At 41.0% G+C, this 18,325-nt stretch overlaps 1 protein-coding gene across 1 annotated transcript in view; it reads left to right on the top strand.

The window, feature by feature from the left end:
* Positions 1–7,289: 7,289 nt before the first annotated feature.
* Positions 7,290–18,325, top strand: part of LOC308698598 (organic cation transporter protein) — a gene marked incomplete at both ends in the record, with an annotated part of 28,127 nt that continues 17,091 nt past the window's right edge. Inside the window, 3 exons of the mRNA XM_081378774.1 lie at positions 7,290–7,646; positions 9,245–9,348; positions 11,024–11,178. Of these exons, the coding sequence (XP_081234900.1) occupies positions 7,290–7,646; positions 9,245–9,348; positions 11,024–11,178 (616 nt within the window). The remainder of the gene's footprint in view (positions 7,647–9,244; positions 9,349–11,023; positions 11,179–18,325) is intronic.

The following is an 18,325-nucleotide window of genomic DNA, read 5'->3' as shown; positions in this document are numbered from 1 at the left end:
GTGGACACCGGAAGTAAGGGATGCTGTCAAGCTGAAGGAGGAGTCCTATCGGGCCTGGTTGGCTTGCGGGACTCCTGAGGCAGCTGACGGGTACCGGCATCTCCTCAATCCCGCCATCACGTCTTCCATTGAGGAAGCAGAGGCTGAGGGCTCAGAGGTGGACTCGTCCATCACCCAAGCTGAAGTCACCGAGGTAGTCAAGAAACTCCTCGGTGGCAAGGCACCAGGGGTGGATGAGATCTGCCCTGAGTACCTCAAGTCTCTGGATGTTGTGGGGCTGTCTTGGCTGACACACCTCTGCAGCAGCATGTGGCGGTCGGGGACAGTGCCTCTGGGATGGCAGATCGGGGTGGTGGTCCCTCTTTTTAAGAAGGGGGACCGGAGGGTGTGTTCCAACTACAGGGGGATCACACTTCTCAGCCTCCCTGGGAAAGTCTATGCCAGGGTACTGGAGAGAAGAATACGGCCGATAGTAGAACCTCGGATTCAGGAGAAACAGTGCGGTTTTCGTCCAGGCCGTGGAACACTGGACCAGCTCTATTCCCTCTACAGGGTGCTGGAGGGTTCATGGGAGTTTGCCCAACCAGTCTACATGTGCTTTGTGGATTTGGAGAAGGCATTCGACTGTGTCCCTCGCGGCGGCCTGTGGAGGGTGCTCCGGGAGTATGGGGTCCGAGGTCCTTTGCTAAGGGCTGTCCGGTCCCTGTACGACCGGAGCAGGAGCTTGGTTCGCATTGCCGGCAGTAAGTCAGATTTCTTCCCAGTGCATGTTGGACTCCGGCAGGGCTGCCCTTTTTCACCGGTTCTGTTCATAATTTTTATGGACAGAATTTCTAGGCGCAGCCAGGGGCCGGAGGGTGTCAGGTTTAGGGACTATAGTTTACCCAAAAAGGAAAATTCTTTTACTCATTATATACTTCAGATGTGAGACATAAAATGTGAAATTATGAAGAATCTTCACATATCTCTTCCATATCTTCCAATTCCATATAATTATATATAATTATAATTAATTACTGAACATGTCCTCAGACCTTCAAAGAAAACTGTAAATGTATCAGAAAGTCTTCTGAACCCATATGATACCTTTGTGTGTGGAACGAACATTTTCTTTATTTTTCTGGAAATCTTCTCCACTATAGATCACATTTAATCGGGATTGTCCAGTGTCCAGATGAAAAAATGGTCCATGGAAAAATGAAAAACTAAAATAAAATACATTTTACCATCAATGACATTGAAGTAACATTATTATTATAATTTTTTTTAAAGAAAATCTCACTAGAGACAAGCATCTGCAAAGGGGAAGATTATCAGTGAATAACAGCTGAAATTTAGTCTGTTCTTCACACAAAGCTATCCTATGGCTTCTGAAGACTTGGACTATGGACTACCCTAACAGTGCTTTATAGGATTAAAAAAAGAAGAACAAAAACTCCCTTTCTACTTCACAGAAAGAAAGAAAAAACAGTATGAGGCATGGAAGTCATGAGGGTTTCATTATATGATGGTAAATAATGACAGAATTTTAATTTTGGGTTGAATTATTGCTTTAAGTGTCAACATAAAACCTGATTTGTGTCTGTGTGATAGTATTAGTAATGTCTACTTTCCTTTCTATGGCCAGCCCACATTATTCCATCTTGAAATATGATCATGTGTATACTTCTTACATACTCATTACTGCTGTTTTGTAACTCTTGCATAAAGATGAATCTTGCCACATGGGGGCAGCTTGAATTTCATTGTGTAATGCAAGGGCTTCCATCAAATGAGAGTATAATATTATTGTTATATCATTTAGTAATAATATAATAACTGTAGTGTCTGACAACTCGATCAATGTTAAGATGAGCTATGGAACTTGTGACAAATATCTTATTGGTTTTACTTGTGAACTGTTTGCCATGGAGGGTTTATCCATTCTGACTATAAATTCTGGCGTTTTAAGCATTCTAATGGCATGGATTGATATACATTTTTGAGTATTTAATAAGCACAACAACCAATTTGTAACAATATAGATGACACTGATAGAGATATATGGACTCAAGTGCAGTTTATTGTTCAAACAAATTACCAAGCAGGTAAGTTTTCAGGCAATATACTTATATTAACCATCAGAATCATTACAGGCATTAAAGGAATAGTTCACTTAAAAATGAAAATTCTGTTATCATTTACTCACCCTCAAGTTGTTTCAAACCTGTATGAATTTCTTTCTTCTGCTGACCACAAAGGAAGATATTTTGAAGAATGTCGGAAACCAGACAGTTGACAGTTTTTTTTTTCCTGCCATGGAAGTCAATGGGGTCCATCAACTAGTTCACCAAACTGAACATGATTGTTTACAATAGTTTGTGTCAGTGAAAATGAGTACCAGATTTGATGAGGGGGAAACCTGTAATGTTCTAATGTATGCAGTACAACAACAGAGATTAAAACAAGTAAAACATGTTGGAAAAATGTACAGTATGGTATACATGATGGTATGACTGTTTATGATGGGATGAAAGGAGTGTTTTAAGCCGAAAGAAGCAAATAGCCTATGTACAGGATGCATGTTTAAAGAGGGTTCTATGACTGTGACCTAACATACATAAGAAAAAAAGTATTTTGAAAAAATAAATAAAAAATAAATTCAAGTGTTTTATTAGTGATGTCTGTTTTTGCAGTGCTTATTTTGAAATGAACTTCTCTGACCAGTTCACAATCGGACTGAATGATTCAATCATGGCAGTTCTCGAGTCACCAGTACACTGAAACTGTTGTAACAGTTCTAACCTGATCGCACAAAAAACTGTAACTGTTTTACAAGGTGGGGTTTCATATGAAGTCATATGATTTAAACGAAAAAAAAAAAAAAAAGAATAAGGTGTTTTTTTATTTTTATAGCAGCATATGTAACAAATACCACAATCTGGAAATAATTTTGTGCATGTCAGTTATTTGAAATTAAGTTGCTGGATGTTGTTAAGGACTAGATTTCACATTTTGCTTATAAATGGACACACAGAACATACCTCTTTGTTTGTTTCTATCAGTCAATCAGCAGATAGGAAATATCATTGAATATAACACTAAAGACATTAAACAACCGTATTATTATAACTTCACAGAAAAATCTGTCCACGTCTAGCTTTAATGAATTTGAGAGTAGAGACACAATGCCGGAATGTCATAATTACGTGATTACCTAAAAAAACACGGATGAAATGGTTTTTTGAAATTGTTTGCAGAAAAGAATCAGAATTCACTATTTGATTCATTAAGAGCTCAAATATAAAATGTTTTACTCTATTCAAGCAAACATATTTTAGAGAGCTGCATTACATGTTCATGTTCTTATGACTAAAAAAGCAAGTCAGTTGGAAACACAGACACTGAAAATCTTAATTCTTCTGTCTGTACAGTCTGTTTGGCATTCCCTCAAAGAGATTTTACCTGTTAAGAAACACCTCTAAGCTGTGTCACAACTGCAAGTCTTGACAACCTCTTGTTCTGTTTAGTAACAGAGGAGGCTTCGAACGTGTCAGTCAACATTTTAATTAGATAGGCTTTTGCATTTAGGCCTCGGGGGGATTCCTGAACTATACCACCCTCCTTTAACTTTAAGCAAGTGCAATAATGTGCAAAAGTTCAAAGTAGAATAAATATTACAAAATAATAAAGAAATAATAAATTATACTAACCAAATAATAAATGATCGAAAAGCTTGTCATTTGATAACTATTTAAAAGTTCTTTAGTAGAAAATAACAGCTACTACTTCAAGAAACCAACAGACAGACCTGTAGAACCTGTAATGTAATACCATTTTTTTTTAAAAACTCTTATTACTTTAAACATTTTGTCAAGGAATGAATCTGAACCTGACATACTGTAGTGGACGTTGCATAGTTATAATTTTCTCCCTAATATTATCAATCTAAGAGAAGTTCATAAAGTAATTACTGCTGTATTGTTTGAAAACGTCAGAGTTGAAGCTTTATTTCTTGTTAATTTAGCTACTCTATCAAATAAATACCTAGGGTTGTGTTCGTTTTCTTCTAAGAGAGTCGAAAAATAAGCAGATCTAGCAGTTTTTGAGGCCTTTCTGGCCTTTCGTGTTCTTTTTCCACGAAATGTGAAGACCCTCTAGTTTTGTTTGTTTGTCCAATCCTAAAGATAATTATTTTTGTGACTATGCTCACTTTCAGATGGGTCAGTCAGATAAGAAATTAATTCAGTTTGTTAATTCACAGCATCAGTTTAGCTTTCACAGAGCTCATTCCGTATTCTGTACTTACCTGACCAAGCAAATAGCTTCTATATAACAACATCATGGTTAAATTACAGATATTTGAGAATGAAATCTTTTGAAAATGCTCTCTCTCTCTCTCTCTCTCTCTCTCACATACACACCCACACACACACACACACACACACACACACACACACACACACACACACACACACACACAACACATCAAAGATTTAATTCTCAAATATCTTTGTAATTTAACCGTGATGTGGTTAAATAGAAAATCTCTTTGTGTGTGTGTGTGTGTGTAGGTGTATATGTATATGTATATGTATATGTATGTATAAATATATGTGTGTGTGTATATGTATATGTATAAATATATGTGTGTGTATACAGTATACATGCACACACATAGACAATTATTATATATATATATATATATATATATATATATATATATATATATATATATATATATACATACATACATATATATAATTATTAACACACACACACACGTAAACAAAAAATATGTAAACAAAAACATTTATGTAAAATGCAATTAATCACAATAATCGATTTGACAGCACTATTTTTTTTTTTTTTTTTTTTTTTTTTTATATAAAGTTCCTCTTTACAAGAAGTGCAGTAGAAATACTTTGGAAATCCCCTGTGGCATTAGCTCAAACTGTCTTGGAGTTCCTCTTGCTCCCTAATAAAGCTTTTAACAGTTTTTTTTAACAACCAAGAAAATGGCAGAGCTGGATAGGGCTCTAATCAATGAAATATTAGGCATTTGACCTCTGTTAACACACACTCATTTCACAAATGAAACAGACCAGCGCAGAGAACTAACTTTGTAATCCTGCTCATTAAGTGTTTTCCCCCAAAATATGAATTCAGAAACAAGTTGAGGAATTCTGGTAAATTCGTTCCCCATGAGCACTTTACACTAGCACTTTGTGTATTTTTATTCTCTGTGTAAAAATATGTGTGTTTCGAGGAATGGCAGTAAATTATAATTACTATAGCTTTTAAAACTGAATGCAGGCACTGTTAGTCTTTGCATGCTGTATTCTCATTAGAACCTGCTCTGTAGACCAACCTACGACAGAAGAGATCTGTTTAAATACTCTGAACACAGAAGTATAAGGAAGCATTTCAACCCTGCTGAGAGGGGCTACAGTGTGGTTCCTGTTGACCTGCATTCCAGTTTTCCTATGTCATTCGAATGTAATTCACATTTGGGGCCATATAATGAAAAATCTAACGTGTTTGATATACTATAAAAACATACACTAACATTCAGAAATCAAAACTTTGAAAAAAGAATATTCTATGAAACGAACATGTAAAAAACAACTTGCTCTGAACTTCTTTAATGTTCTGAAGTCAAACTACAAGAATACATGACTAGCAGTATTTACACGTCTATACAGAGTGTTCAGAAATTTGGCCTGTCATGTCATGATGTAATAAGGTGACATTGTTTAGATTCCGGTATTATTATCCTTGCTCTTTATCGATACTTGTGCCACCTTTCTAACCGAGTACACTAACAAAACAAAAAAACTTTGTAAGGGCCAGTATTGTTGGTTATAAGAGAAATGATGCCACAACCAGGGGACTGATATTATGTGTTAAAGTTAATTAATTGATAATTGATTGTGTTCCAATTAAAATTGCCATAGTTTTTAAAATGTAATAATATTTGATTAACTTCCCTATCTTAAGATTTAAAGTCGTGTTCTGGGACGATCCAAGCAAAAAATGACATTTGAAATAACAGGTAAAATAAATCAAGGCATGGAAAAAATGTTCTAAATGACATTGCATCTTCATATAACAACATGAGTGGGTTGAAATCAGCCCCTGGCAATTACAAATTCCATCAATTTAAGACACACCCTTTTATTGAGTTAGTGTGGATGGGTGTGTGGCTTACCCACATCCACGCCTATCTGAAGAATGCTGGAATACAGCAGCCACATTACTCCCCCTTAACTAATTTCATCTCCCCCTCTATGGTCCTACTAGACCTTTGCATTTTTCTCAACATTATCTGTCCAGTTGACCTGTTCCATCCTCAAACTCCTGACTCCAGCCAAAAAGACTTAATGAAAAATAGGCAAAGAAACTAATAAAAAATAAGCAAAGAAGCAGGCTGTCTTCTCAGTTTTATCAACTGCTTGGTCCTGAACTGGCCCCTATCATGCAGAATTTGCCTTTCTTCAGAATAATCTTGCATACATGTATGTACATATCCACTTAAAGGGCACATTTAGCGGCAAAATACCTCACTAAAGAGGAAAAGTTTGTTGCTTTTTCACAGCTCAGGAGACTTAATTCTTGTGTGCAACAAATTATTTTGTTATATTTTTGTTACAATTTTGTTACATTTTGTTACAGTGAAAAACAAAACAAGATGTTGATTGAAAGAGATGACAAACTAACAATTAAACCTCTTTTTTTTCTTACACTTCCACCCTTCTCTTTCACACAGACATAAAGTCTGTGAATGAAACAAAAAGAAAGAGGAAGAAACAAGTGGAGTGGGGAGTTTGGGAAGGAGACGAACGTGCACTTGAGTTTGTAATGCAGATAGAGAGATAGGGTGAAAGTAATACTCCCCTTGTGTAATAGATAATCTCCACCCCTTCACACAATGGTCCCTCCCTCTCATGCTCACTGGTTCATTTCAGATATCTGGGTCACTCTCAGCACTCCCCTCCTTATATTTCCCTCAAACAACTCAAACAGCCAGAACTCTGCTGCAGCGCTCTCCGCCCCTCTTTCTCTCTCTCTCTCTCTCTCTCTCTCTGGTGTGAGGAGAACTAAACCAGCCATTCACAGGCGCCTGTCACTCCTGGCCAAAACCAGACCTCCATCACATAGCATTAATAATATCATAATACTGACCTGACATTATCTAGAGCATTACACACATATTCTCTTACACACCAACTTCTGTTTTGTCCTAAGATTCGTGGGCCCAGTCAATACAGGCAGTACAGGCTATTCAAATACTATTCAATACAGGCAGGATGAATTTTGATGAGGTCCTGGACCGGATCGGAGGGTTTGGACGCTTCCAGAAGACGCTTTATGTTTGGATCTGTCTGCCACAGATCTTCTTGGCCTTCCACATGTTGGTGTCTGTCTTCACTGGGGCCGTGCCCCCTCACCTATGCAGATCCGCCTGGTCAAGGGGCAACAGTGGTGGCCCTGGGCCGGGCCTCAACTTCAGCATTGCTCCTGGGGAGTCCTGCACATCCTTTCAGGATGGCCCTCTGTCCCAGCTTAATCATAGCCTACCAATTACAGAGCACCCGTCTTCCTCAAACAGCTGCGCAGGATGGGAGTTCAGCAAGGAAGTCTTTCTCAGCACTATTGTCACAGAGGTGAGTACTAATCTTAAAATATTTTGGTTGTATAACAGGATGTGGTAGTTTTGTTATGTTACATGCACAACGTCTCTCGCATGAAGCTTTCTAAGTCTCTCTCTCTCTCTCTGGTGCTGTCGGAGCTAGTCATGTATTGTGGTTTAGATGGTTTGGGTGCAGACTGCATTGAGAGTTTCTGGCCTCCTGTAGTGAAGGCATCTAAATCTGCTTCATTAAAGAGATATAGCTCACAGGGCTGCAAGATGGACCAATGGAACAGCGTTCCTTTTGGGACATGTGACCAGCGAGATGGGTTGCTTACAGCAGGACCTTTTGGCCAGGACCTCAGAACCTGCTTTGATTTTCAAACACTGGATCTGGGCCCAACCTCACAACAGGAGCCGACTATCTGATACTGCTCTCTGCTGTCCAGCTGCTGGGCTGAGGTGGAGGAAAGGCCTGGGGAAGGGTCACAGAGGACACCGATCTTTCTGTAGTCCAGGTGTATATAGTGAGAAGAGAAAGCTTCTAAACCAAAGTAATTCTAAGATCCTGCCAAAGACACTGTGCTCTGTGGTGAAGGGAAATGAGAGTTAATCCCCAAATGTTATTCTGAAATAATTATGTACAAAAAAAATGTTCCTCTAGGAGTGCAGTAGCTTGTCACTATGGCAGTACCCTCAAATGGACATCTTTGTACCTTACTTACCCCTAAATGGTTCATATAATCCTTAAGGATACATATTACTACTCAAAAGGCCAGATTTACTAACAGCTTACGCCAGTGCAAACCCTCTGTTGCTGTTAAAAAGGAGTTTCTTTTCAGACTCAAAATATATGGGAGGAGATTATTTGAATGATTTATGGTGATTTACTAATGTTTGCACTAGTCAATTTACTGGTATTTGCAACATTATTTACCGACCAAAAAAAGCATGTCTTAAACCAGACGCTAATTTGCGCTTCTCTTGGTAGATTGTGTTGCTCATTATGGAAATGATCTGGCTACATCTGTGTTCTTTATTTTATTTGCACTTCGTCAGTAGATCATTCACATAACTTTCCACTCACATCTGCGCTATTTTGGAATTGTGCTCTTAAGCTAATTTGCCCTAGTCATATGCTAACGTAAGCATGACTAAAAATGACCAGCACGTGACGTCGTCACAACGTCATATTGTTTGCTGGGCTGTTTAGTAAATCTGGCCCTAAATGTACTAATATGCACCTTTTATGGGTAGATAATGTACAAAGTTGTGCGTCAAAGACAAGCTGTTGTACCCCTAAAGGTACAAGTTTTGCACATATTTTTTTTTCCTTGAAGTTGACTCCTCAAATCCCTGTTGAAAGTTTTTTTTTTTTAAACTGAAGTCAGTTTCCAGTAGCTGATTTATATGGTAATAAGCTTGTCATTAGTTAATCTAGATGGATGATTAGTGCATTACTGTACCAAATAGTGGACTGGGTTTTGAGCTAGAAGACCATCTTGGCGAAGCTTGTTAGGACTGATAGATGACCTTGGACCAACAACAACCAGCCGCCATAACTTTGTATGACCTGGTTATGAAGTATAACACTGTTTAATTTTCTTTTTTCCTTGTCACCTTATATTACAGTGGGATCTTGTGTGTGAAAATGCCACTTTGAACAACATTGGTTCTTCTATCTATATGTTTGGGCTGCTGGTTGGAGCTGTGCTGTTTGGTGCCCTTGCTGATAAGTAAGTAGCAGAACCTCAAGGTAACTTTAAATGCTTAAAAACTTTTGCGTGTCTTGACAAGCTTAAATACCAGGAAGTTTTGGATATTTTACATAAACTGGTTTCTGGAAAACTCTATACACAACACACACGTTCAGCTAAACAGCAAATCAGCAAGCTGGCAAATATGACTCTGTGAGAAACACAGTTAATGCTCGGTCACAAATTTGAGACGTCTAGGATGGCTTCTGTCCAGTATGTGGAGTTCTATTTAAGTGGTCTTGGTTTTATTTACTGATATTTATAGGGAGAAGTTGTGATTTGACTTAAAATGCCTTCTTGTGCTGTTGCTAAATCAGAAGGTTTCTGAGGTATTGGAAAGGCATTAGTTTTAGAGAGCGGCTCTAATAAGCAGCACGTTCACATTTCAGAGTTGAAGAGACAATAGCAGCACTGTGGTGTGAAAATATTAACTGCTGAATGAACTGAAGGGAGAATAAAGAATGGAATTCTCTAAAATAGGGGAAAGACGACAGACGTTGATAGATGAGACTGTGAACCCTTTACTGTATGACAGTGGTTGCTTCAAGACCCAGATTTTACATTGGACCCAAAACAGTACCAAAATAGGTTATTGCTCAGAATTAAACTTTGATGGTTTCATGCACTTGGCAGCCAGTAATTCACCACGCAAACATTATTGTGGTCAGCACAAATCATGCTTATCTTCAATCCTAGTGAAGTGCACATGTAATTAATGTAGTCTGGGTCATATGATTTTAAGCCAAAATCTTACAAGTACTCCTCGTTACAGACTGTGGAACGATGACAAAGGATCAAATCCACTGCATAGTGTGTTTTTTCATGATGGATTGGATATTTTAATGCTTTACATCTGCAGTCTGTAGCAAGGACCCTCTCAAATATTAGGTTTTGGATTGATTCGATGCATGGCCTTTGAAATCAAAGATGATTTGATTTTAAATGTTTCTGTATACATTTCATGGCAGGCTATTTTATTCAAAGCAATTTACATTGCATCCTGGGTGTGTTCACTTGATCAGTCCAAGCATTACCTGATAATCAAACTCATGTTGTGTTACTAGCAGCATTGTCTACTGTTTGAGCTACAGGAATGCGTGAAATATTATACGCAGCCATTTCAGAACAGACTATTCCAGTCCACCCTTGTGAAAAAGAAGTACACTTTAGCATACTTTTAAAAAGCATACTTATTATGAAAATAATAAAATAACATACTTAAGTGTGAACTGAATGTAATGTTTTCAGATCCTTAATTGCATATTTCAATCATGTATTGACATATATTTGTATTTGCACATAGGTAAAAGCTGCAATTTAGTACATTTAAAATATATTAACCTTAACTGTATTATCAAGTAACACACTACAGTTTATTTAAAGCATGACAAAAGAAAATTATCAAAACATAACGATTTAGTCATCATGTAATGAAAGTGTACTCTAAGTACACTTAAGTGGCCTTTTATTTCCTAAATATTATATTCTCTGCGATAGGCTTTACTTTTTAGATCTGAAGTGCACTACAAGTGTTCTGTACAATCAATACAATTAAGCACGCTTCTTTTTCACAAGGGTAGACACATCAGAACCTATTTTATAGGAAATTAATGACTATCTGAGCTTAATTAACTACGCTTCTGTGCTGTTTCAGGTATGGCCGCAGAATTATTATATTGACTGGTTTAGCAGTACAGGCCATCTTTGGAGTGGGGGTCGCTTTCGCCCCAAATTTCTACATTTATGTCTTGCTTCGCTTCGTGGTGGGCATGACTGTGTCTGCAGTGATTATGAATGCATTTGTGTTGGGTAAGTAAGAGATCCAAGACTCCAAAATCTTGTTCTACTTTGTCAAGCTATCTGGAAATAGAGAAAATTGACTGTTAAAAAGAAATTGAAGCAATTCTTATCATTTTAGTAGCGAGAGGATATTCTTGATAATAACAATATACTGTAACACTTTAGAATACTGTTCCATTTATTAATTAATAACTACACAGGAACAAACGAGTAACGCAATATTAACACTCTTGTAACTACTATTAACTAACAAGAAACTCTGATAAATTAGTATGTAATATCACTCAGTTGAACGCGGTAGTTCACTATTAGGTAATTAGTAATTACTATTTCATACAATTAAGGGACTTCTGAGAACTACTGTATACAGGTCAGGTTCATAATTAAGGTGAATAAGGCATAATGAATAATTAATTCTAAAGTGAAGATCATGGTAACCCACTGGTTATGACACAAGTGTTACCAAATCCTTCAGAAGGAATTACTAATTATTTGTATCAGTATTCTAAAGTGAAAAGCATGATGACTCTCTAGTAATGACTGAAGTCACTGTAAGCTTTGGAGATTTGTGAAAGGTTCTAGATAGTAATGACTCAAATATTACTACTGTCATGATATATTACGCGGAAGCAATGATGCAAGTAACTCTTTATTGAGGGGTCAAAAGACACAAAAATATACAGGAACTCGGGTGGGCTGGTGGCGCAGGGACTAGATGGTCAGCGTGCTGGTGAAGACAGGTGATGGTGAATCCAGTGACAGTGAACATCCAGACGAGATGAGACGAACACCACGAAGACACCGAACAGGAAACTAGAATCAGGAACAGGACTGGAGACGGCACACGATGACACACACTGAGGACACCAAACAACGATCTGACAAAGAGAGGAGAGTGTGATGAGTCTTTATAGGAGAGTGAATTGGCAGCAGCTGGTGCGGGGAATGAGATCAGCTGGCGTGCTGATCAGCAGGAACGAGCAGTCACGCCCACTCACACACACCCACACACACATAACAACAAATACACGAGACACGAAGAAAACAGTGAATTCATGAACCGTGACAGTACCCCCTCTCCTAGGAACGCCTCCTGGCGTTCCCAGACTCCCTTACCTGTCGTTTGTAATCATCAATAAGGGAGTGATCCAGGATGTCTCTAGCAGGAACCCAACTTCTCTCCTCCGGACCGTAACCTTCCCAGTCCACCAAGTACTGGAATCCGTGTCCCCTCCACCTTGAGTCCAGAATACGATTAACCGAATATGTAGGTTCCCCTTCTACGAGTCGCGGCGGGGGCGGGGGGGGGGGGGGTGGCGGGACCGGGACAGGCGGATTAAACGAGAATGAAACACGGGTTTTATTTTGGAAACATGGAAGGCGGAATGAATCCTATGTACACTGGAGGGAGTTTGAGGCGGACTGCCACCGGGCTAATGATCTTGGTGACAGTGAACGGGCTGATAAATTTGGGAGCAAGTTTATTAGAGACGGAACGGAGAGGAATGTTCTTGGTAGAAAGCCACACTTTTTGACCAACGACGTATACGGGAGGCCTGGAGTACAGTCCCGCGGGCTCTAGTCCAAGTGCGATGACACCTCTGGACGAAGGCGTGAGCGGAGGGGACCGCGACTTCAGATTCCAAACTAGGAAAAATTGGTGGCTGGTAAACTAGACTACACTCAAACGGAGATAGGCCCGTAGATGATACTGGTAACGAATTGTGGGCGTACTCCACCATTGACAGTTGTTGGCTCCATGAGGAAGGATTCTTGGAGACCAGACATCGCAACGTTCTCTCTAAATCCTGGTTGGCTCTCTCAGTTTGGCCATTGCTCTGGGGATGAAACCCTGAGGACAGACTAACAGTCGCACCCAGTAATCTACAAAACTCAAAAATTGGGGTCCTCTGTCGGAAACCACGTCCGTCGGGAGGCCATGTAACCGAAATACGTGGTTAACGACTGTTAACGCTGTCTCCTTGGCTGAGGGTAATTTGGGCAAGGGAATGAAATGGACCGCCTTCGAGAACCGGTCCACCACGGTCAAAACTACCGTGTTACCCTGAGAGGGTGGGAGGGCGGTGACAAAATCTAGTGCGATATGGGACCAGGGTCTCGAAGGGATCGGCAGCGGTTGAAGGAGCCCATCTGGGGGTCGATTGGAAGTCTTACCAGTGGCACAAACTGAGCAAGCCAAAACAAAACTGTGAACGTCACGAGCCATACGTGGCCACCAAAATCGTTGCTTGACTAAAGATGTAGTGCGACTGACTCCTGGATGGCAAGCCACATTGGAACAATGTCCCCACTGAATCACGTTGGACCGTAATCCCTCTGGCACAAATAAACGGTTCGGTGGACAGCCGACCGGAGGCGTTACCCCTTGTAAGGCCGTCTTGACCTTCGATTCAACCTCCCATGAGAGTGTGGAGATAATTAGGGTCTCCGGAAAAATGCACTCGGGAGTAGACGGGCGATCGGAACGGTCAAAAATGCGTGACAAAGAATCGGGCTTGATGTTTTTAGAGCCCGGGCGGTACGAGAGAGTAAAGTCAAAACGTCCGAAAAAAAGTGCCTACCGAGCCTGCCTGGAGTTCAATCTTTTAGCGGTTCTAATGTATTCCAGATTCTTATGATCGGTCCAAACGATAAAAGGTACCCCCGACCCTTCTAACTAGTGACGCCATTCCTCCAATGCTAACTTGACTGCCAACAACTCTCTGTTACCAATATCATAATTACGTTCGGCAGGGGACAAACGGTGAGATAAAAACGCGCATGGATGCATTCTGTCGTCATCAGAAGAACGTTGGGATAGCACTGCACCTACCCCCACCTCTGACGCATCGACCTCCACCACAAACTGACATGATAGATCAGGGGTAACTAAGATGGGGGCTGAAACAAAGCGGCCTTTCAGTTTGGCAAACGCAGCCTCAGCTGCGTCTGACCACCTGAACGTAGTTCTGGGGGAGGTCAAGGCGGTCAGAGGTGAGGCTAGTTGGCTGAAATTGCGAATGAACCGCCGGTAGAAATTGGCGAACCCCAGAAACCTCTGTAGGGCCTTACGGGAACCTGGACTTGGCCAATCCACCACAGCCTTAACCTTCTCAGGATCCATACGCATTCCCTCAGACGACACAATGTACCCTAAGAAAGGAACAGACTGTGCATGAAAAGCGCATTTCTCTGCCTTGACAAAAAGCCCATTCTCTAGCAACCTCTGAAGCACTCGTCTGACGTGTTGAACGTGTTCCTGGAGAGACGAAGAAAAAATCAATATGTCATCCAGGTAGACATAAATGAACTGACCGACCATGTCTCTCAGCACATCATTGACGAGTGCCTGGAAGACCGCTGGGCTATTGGAAAGCCCAAAAGGCATAACCAAATATTCAAAGTGCCCCCTGGGGGTGTTAAAAGCAGTCTCCCATTCATCCCCCTTCCTGATGCGGACCAAATGATAAGCATTACGTAAGTCCAGTTTTGTGAAGACCGATGCTCCCTGCAACCTCTCGAAGGCTGAAGACATCAACGGCAAAGGATAAGTATTCTTTACCGTGATGTTATTCAACCCTCGGTAATCAATGCAAGGTCGCAGAGAACCGTCCTTCTTCCCCACAAAAAAGAACCCCGCCCCCGCTGGAGAAGAGGAAGGTCGGATGAATTTGGATGCCAGAAAATCAGAAATATATTTCTCCATGGCCTCCCTCTCGGGAACAGACAGAGAGTAAAGCTTGCCCTTAGGCGGAGACGTACCTGGCAGTAGATCTATAGCACAGTCATAGGGACGATGCGGAGTAAGAGAAGCAGCCCGAGACTTACTGAACACTTCCTTCAGGTCCTGATACTCCGTGGGCACGTTAGACAAATCCACTCTTTCCTCCTGAAACGCAGAAACAGAAACAGACGAACAAGGAGACACAAGACAGGACTCATGACATTTACTGCTCCACTCCAACACTGATTTCTGCTGCCAGTCTATCTTGGGGTTGTGTCTGATGAGCCAGGGGTGTCCGAGAACAATGGGTGCGAGGGGGGAGTCCAGAATGTAAAATGAAGTAGTTTCCGTGTGGTTGCCGGATACTGTGAGTGTAATGGGTCCAGTGGTGAATGAAATGGTAGGAAGAGCTTGACCGTTAAGGGCGTGAACTGCAATGGTGCTGGTGAGAGGTAACAGGGGAATCTGAATCTTGTGTGCAAATGTGCAGTCCATGAAGGTACCCTCTGCCCCGGAGTCCAAAAGTGCTCGAAAGTCGTGAGCAGGGGCGTCGGACTGGGGGGATAAAGGGTACCGAGTTCCCAGGGCCCGAGGCAGGGGGGGGCCCTTAGAAGTCAGTTTTCTATACATACATATACATGCACTAACATTTGTATAGCATTTATGTACAAATAAAAAAGTTCCTGTGCAAAACTAAACTTGTAGTTAGGCACTGGTTTGGTATAAAAAAGTCATTTTCATGCTGTGCAGGGCCCCACCACCCCTCTCGAATGAATGTAAATGGTACGACTCGCAGGTCAGGTGCTTCTGCTACGGACCCGCGGTGAATTAGTTGATGAGAGACAGGACGAGCTGGAGTGAGCCGTGATAGGAACTAGGAAGACAGGGGAAGAGTCATGTTTTTCCTTAAGAAAGGAAAATAAGGGGCTCAAAAACGAAAAGAAAAGAAGATTAAAGAGAGAAAGGCAAATGAGGGCAAGCAGTTGCGCACTCAGTTTTTTTTTAAAAGAAAGGTGAGCTCCAAATGCATCATCGAGCATTGACATTGTTTTAACATAAATATCTACTCCAGGTAGAATAGCATACATTTATGTTCGTACTCTGTTTGAATAATATAGCCTACCAATACTTTATAGTATCACACAGGGATGCAAACAGCGCGCTTTTCGGCGCCTCGCGCTTTTTTCACGTCAGTTTGGGTGACAAAGTCATCTGAGGCCATTCCATAGCTTAATGTGAGGGACAGATGTCGTATTACATCATTAAAGTTTACGGAAACTCGTTTTCCCTCCTCTGCGGCTGTCAATCTCCATTCAGTAACAGCTAACTAACGTTATTCAAACAGCGCGCGCGCCTCTGCCGGTTACAGCAGGATGCACGGTAAAACTCTCTTCAATATGATATATTAACATTATAATGCTTGATCTGTAGAGAAAAGGCTGTGGATTTGCAGAAAATGACTTTATTTTGTTGGAGTTTGTTGCTGTTTTTAAACGACTCGCTACCGTGTGCCTGTTAGATCACAAACAGCACAAGGACTATGAATCGGCATCAAACGCACAATAACTGGAATTTAAAACTGAAGAAACAAATGATCAATAAACTGTTGGACGGATAAACACTAGGATTTGTGCGCTCGACATGTCTTCGCTTTGTGCCGTGAACTTTTAAATGCACACTTGCTGTGACTCCATGTCGCTTTGAGCACATCATTCTGCACCCGCGATGCGCATACGCGCTCTGTTTTGAAGCGTTTCATATTATCATGGTTTTGCGCACTGAAAGATTATTAAAAGCCTATATTTTTTTATACCTAGCCTGCTCAATGCATTTAAAATAAGCATAATTTTAAGTGTGTATTATTTCTGTGTAGTGTAGCGTAGGCTATATAAATACACTTCTAAATTCTTGACATTAATATATAAATATAAAATTGAGAAATGTATGATTGCCTAATTGAATTTTATACTAATAGTACTAATAGCAATTTGTTTTTATTAACGTGTAGATTTGATAAAATTACTGTGCAGATTTTTTCAAGAATTACTTTTTGCTGCTGATTTATAGGCCTACACTCAATAAGTTTAATAAAAATACATAATAATACATTTATGTAATATTTAAAGGTGTTAACCGTAATCTTACACTGCAAAAATCAATGTTTACATGAATTCCCTCCGTTGTCAAAATCTAACACCCGCAAAAACACAGATCTTTAGCGCCTATTTTACCGCATTGCTATGCAAATTAGCTCGCGCACGCTCTTACATTAAGTACAGAATTGTTCTCAGTTTAATGCACATCTTAATGATTGAAAATGACTAATTTTAAAAACGTAATTCAAAGACTGAATGTCTAGTTTGGCGGTTAGTGTACCCTGTGTGATTCTATAGTCTGCATTTATTTTAAACAGACAAATAATCATCAATTAACTTGTACTTCTGACAATAAAACAAAAATATATTAATCAGAGTGTGGCTTATTTTGTTTACATTTTAAGTGTTTTTATGATAAAAATGCAATACCCCACCCATTGGTATCACTATGGTATTTGGTACGGGGGCCCAGCAAGATGGTTTGTACCCAGGGCCCAAAATTTGGTGCTACGCCCCTGGTCGTGAGTGTTGGCTGACCATCTTAGTCTTACCGGGAGGAGCGTAGATGTTGATGAGGTCTTCTCAGCGGAGATCCCACCCGACAGTAGCCTCAGATTCACTGCCGGGCTTGCCCTTTTACCGGGCAGTTGTAAGCAAAGTGTCCTGCAGTCCCACAGTAAAGGCAAAGGCCCTGGGATCTCCGCCTTTCCTTCTCCTCCCGGGAAAGCCGAGCTAGCCCGACCTGCATGGGCTTGTGATCGTAGACGGGGCTGACCGCGTCCCCGCCGCTGGCTCGCATCGTCTCAGTTGCTCCAGAGACCCGAGCGGGTAATCTCAGCCGTTCGACTTGGGAGAGACGGGAATCTACACGAAGCACCAGTTCGATCAACCCATGAAGTGAAGTGGGTAAGTCCAGGGCATAAATCTCTCTCTTGGATGCGGTCAGCCAGCCCATGCAGGAACATATCCCACTGCGCCTCCTCGTTCCACTGACACTCTGCCGCCAAAGTCCGGAACTCGATAGAGTAATCAGATACAGATCTTTCGCCTTGCTTGAGGTCCGCAAGAATCCGTGCCGCTTCTCTTCCCGCTACCGCGCGGTCGAAGACTTTCTTCATTTCGGCGGCGAGTGTCTGGAACGAGGCACAGCATGGGTCTTGGTTCTCCCACACCACCGTCCCCCATAGAGCTGCCCTCCCAGTCAGTAGCGTGAGCACAAACGCCACCTTGCTCTTTTCAGTAGCGAAGGTCCTGGGCTGCAGAGAAAAGTGCATTGAACAGCATGTTAGGAATGCTCTGCAAAAGTTTGGCTCACCGCTGTATGGCTCGGGTACAG

Source organism: Scardinius erythrophthalmus, assembly GCF_964197995.2.
Source record: "Scardinius erythrophthalmus genome assembly, chromosome: 11".
Lineage (NCBI taxonomy): Eukaryota > Metazoa > Chordata > Actinopteri > Cypriniformes > Leuciscidae > Scardinius > Scardinius erythrophthalmus.
Note: the sequence above shows the minus strand (reverse complement) of the source record. Positions and strands in the feature narration are given on the sequence as shown.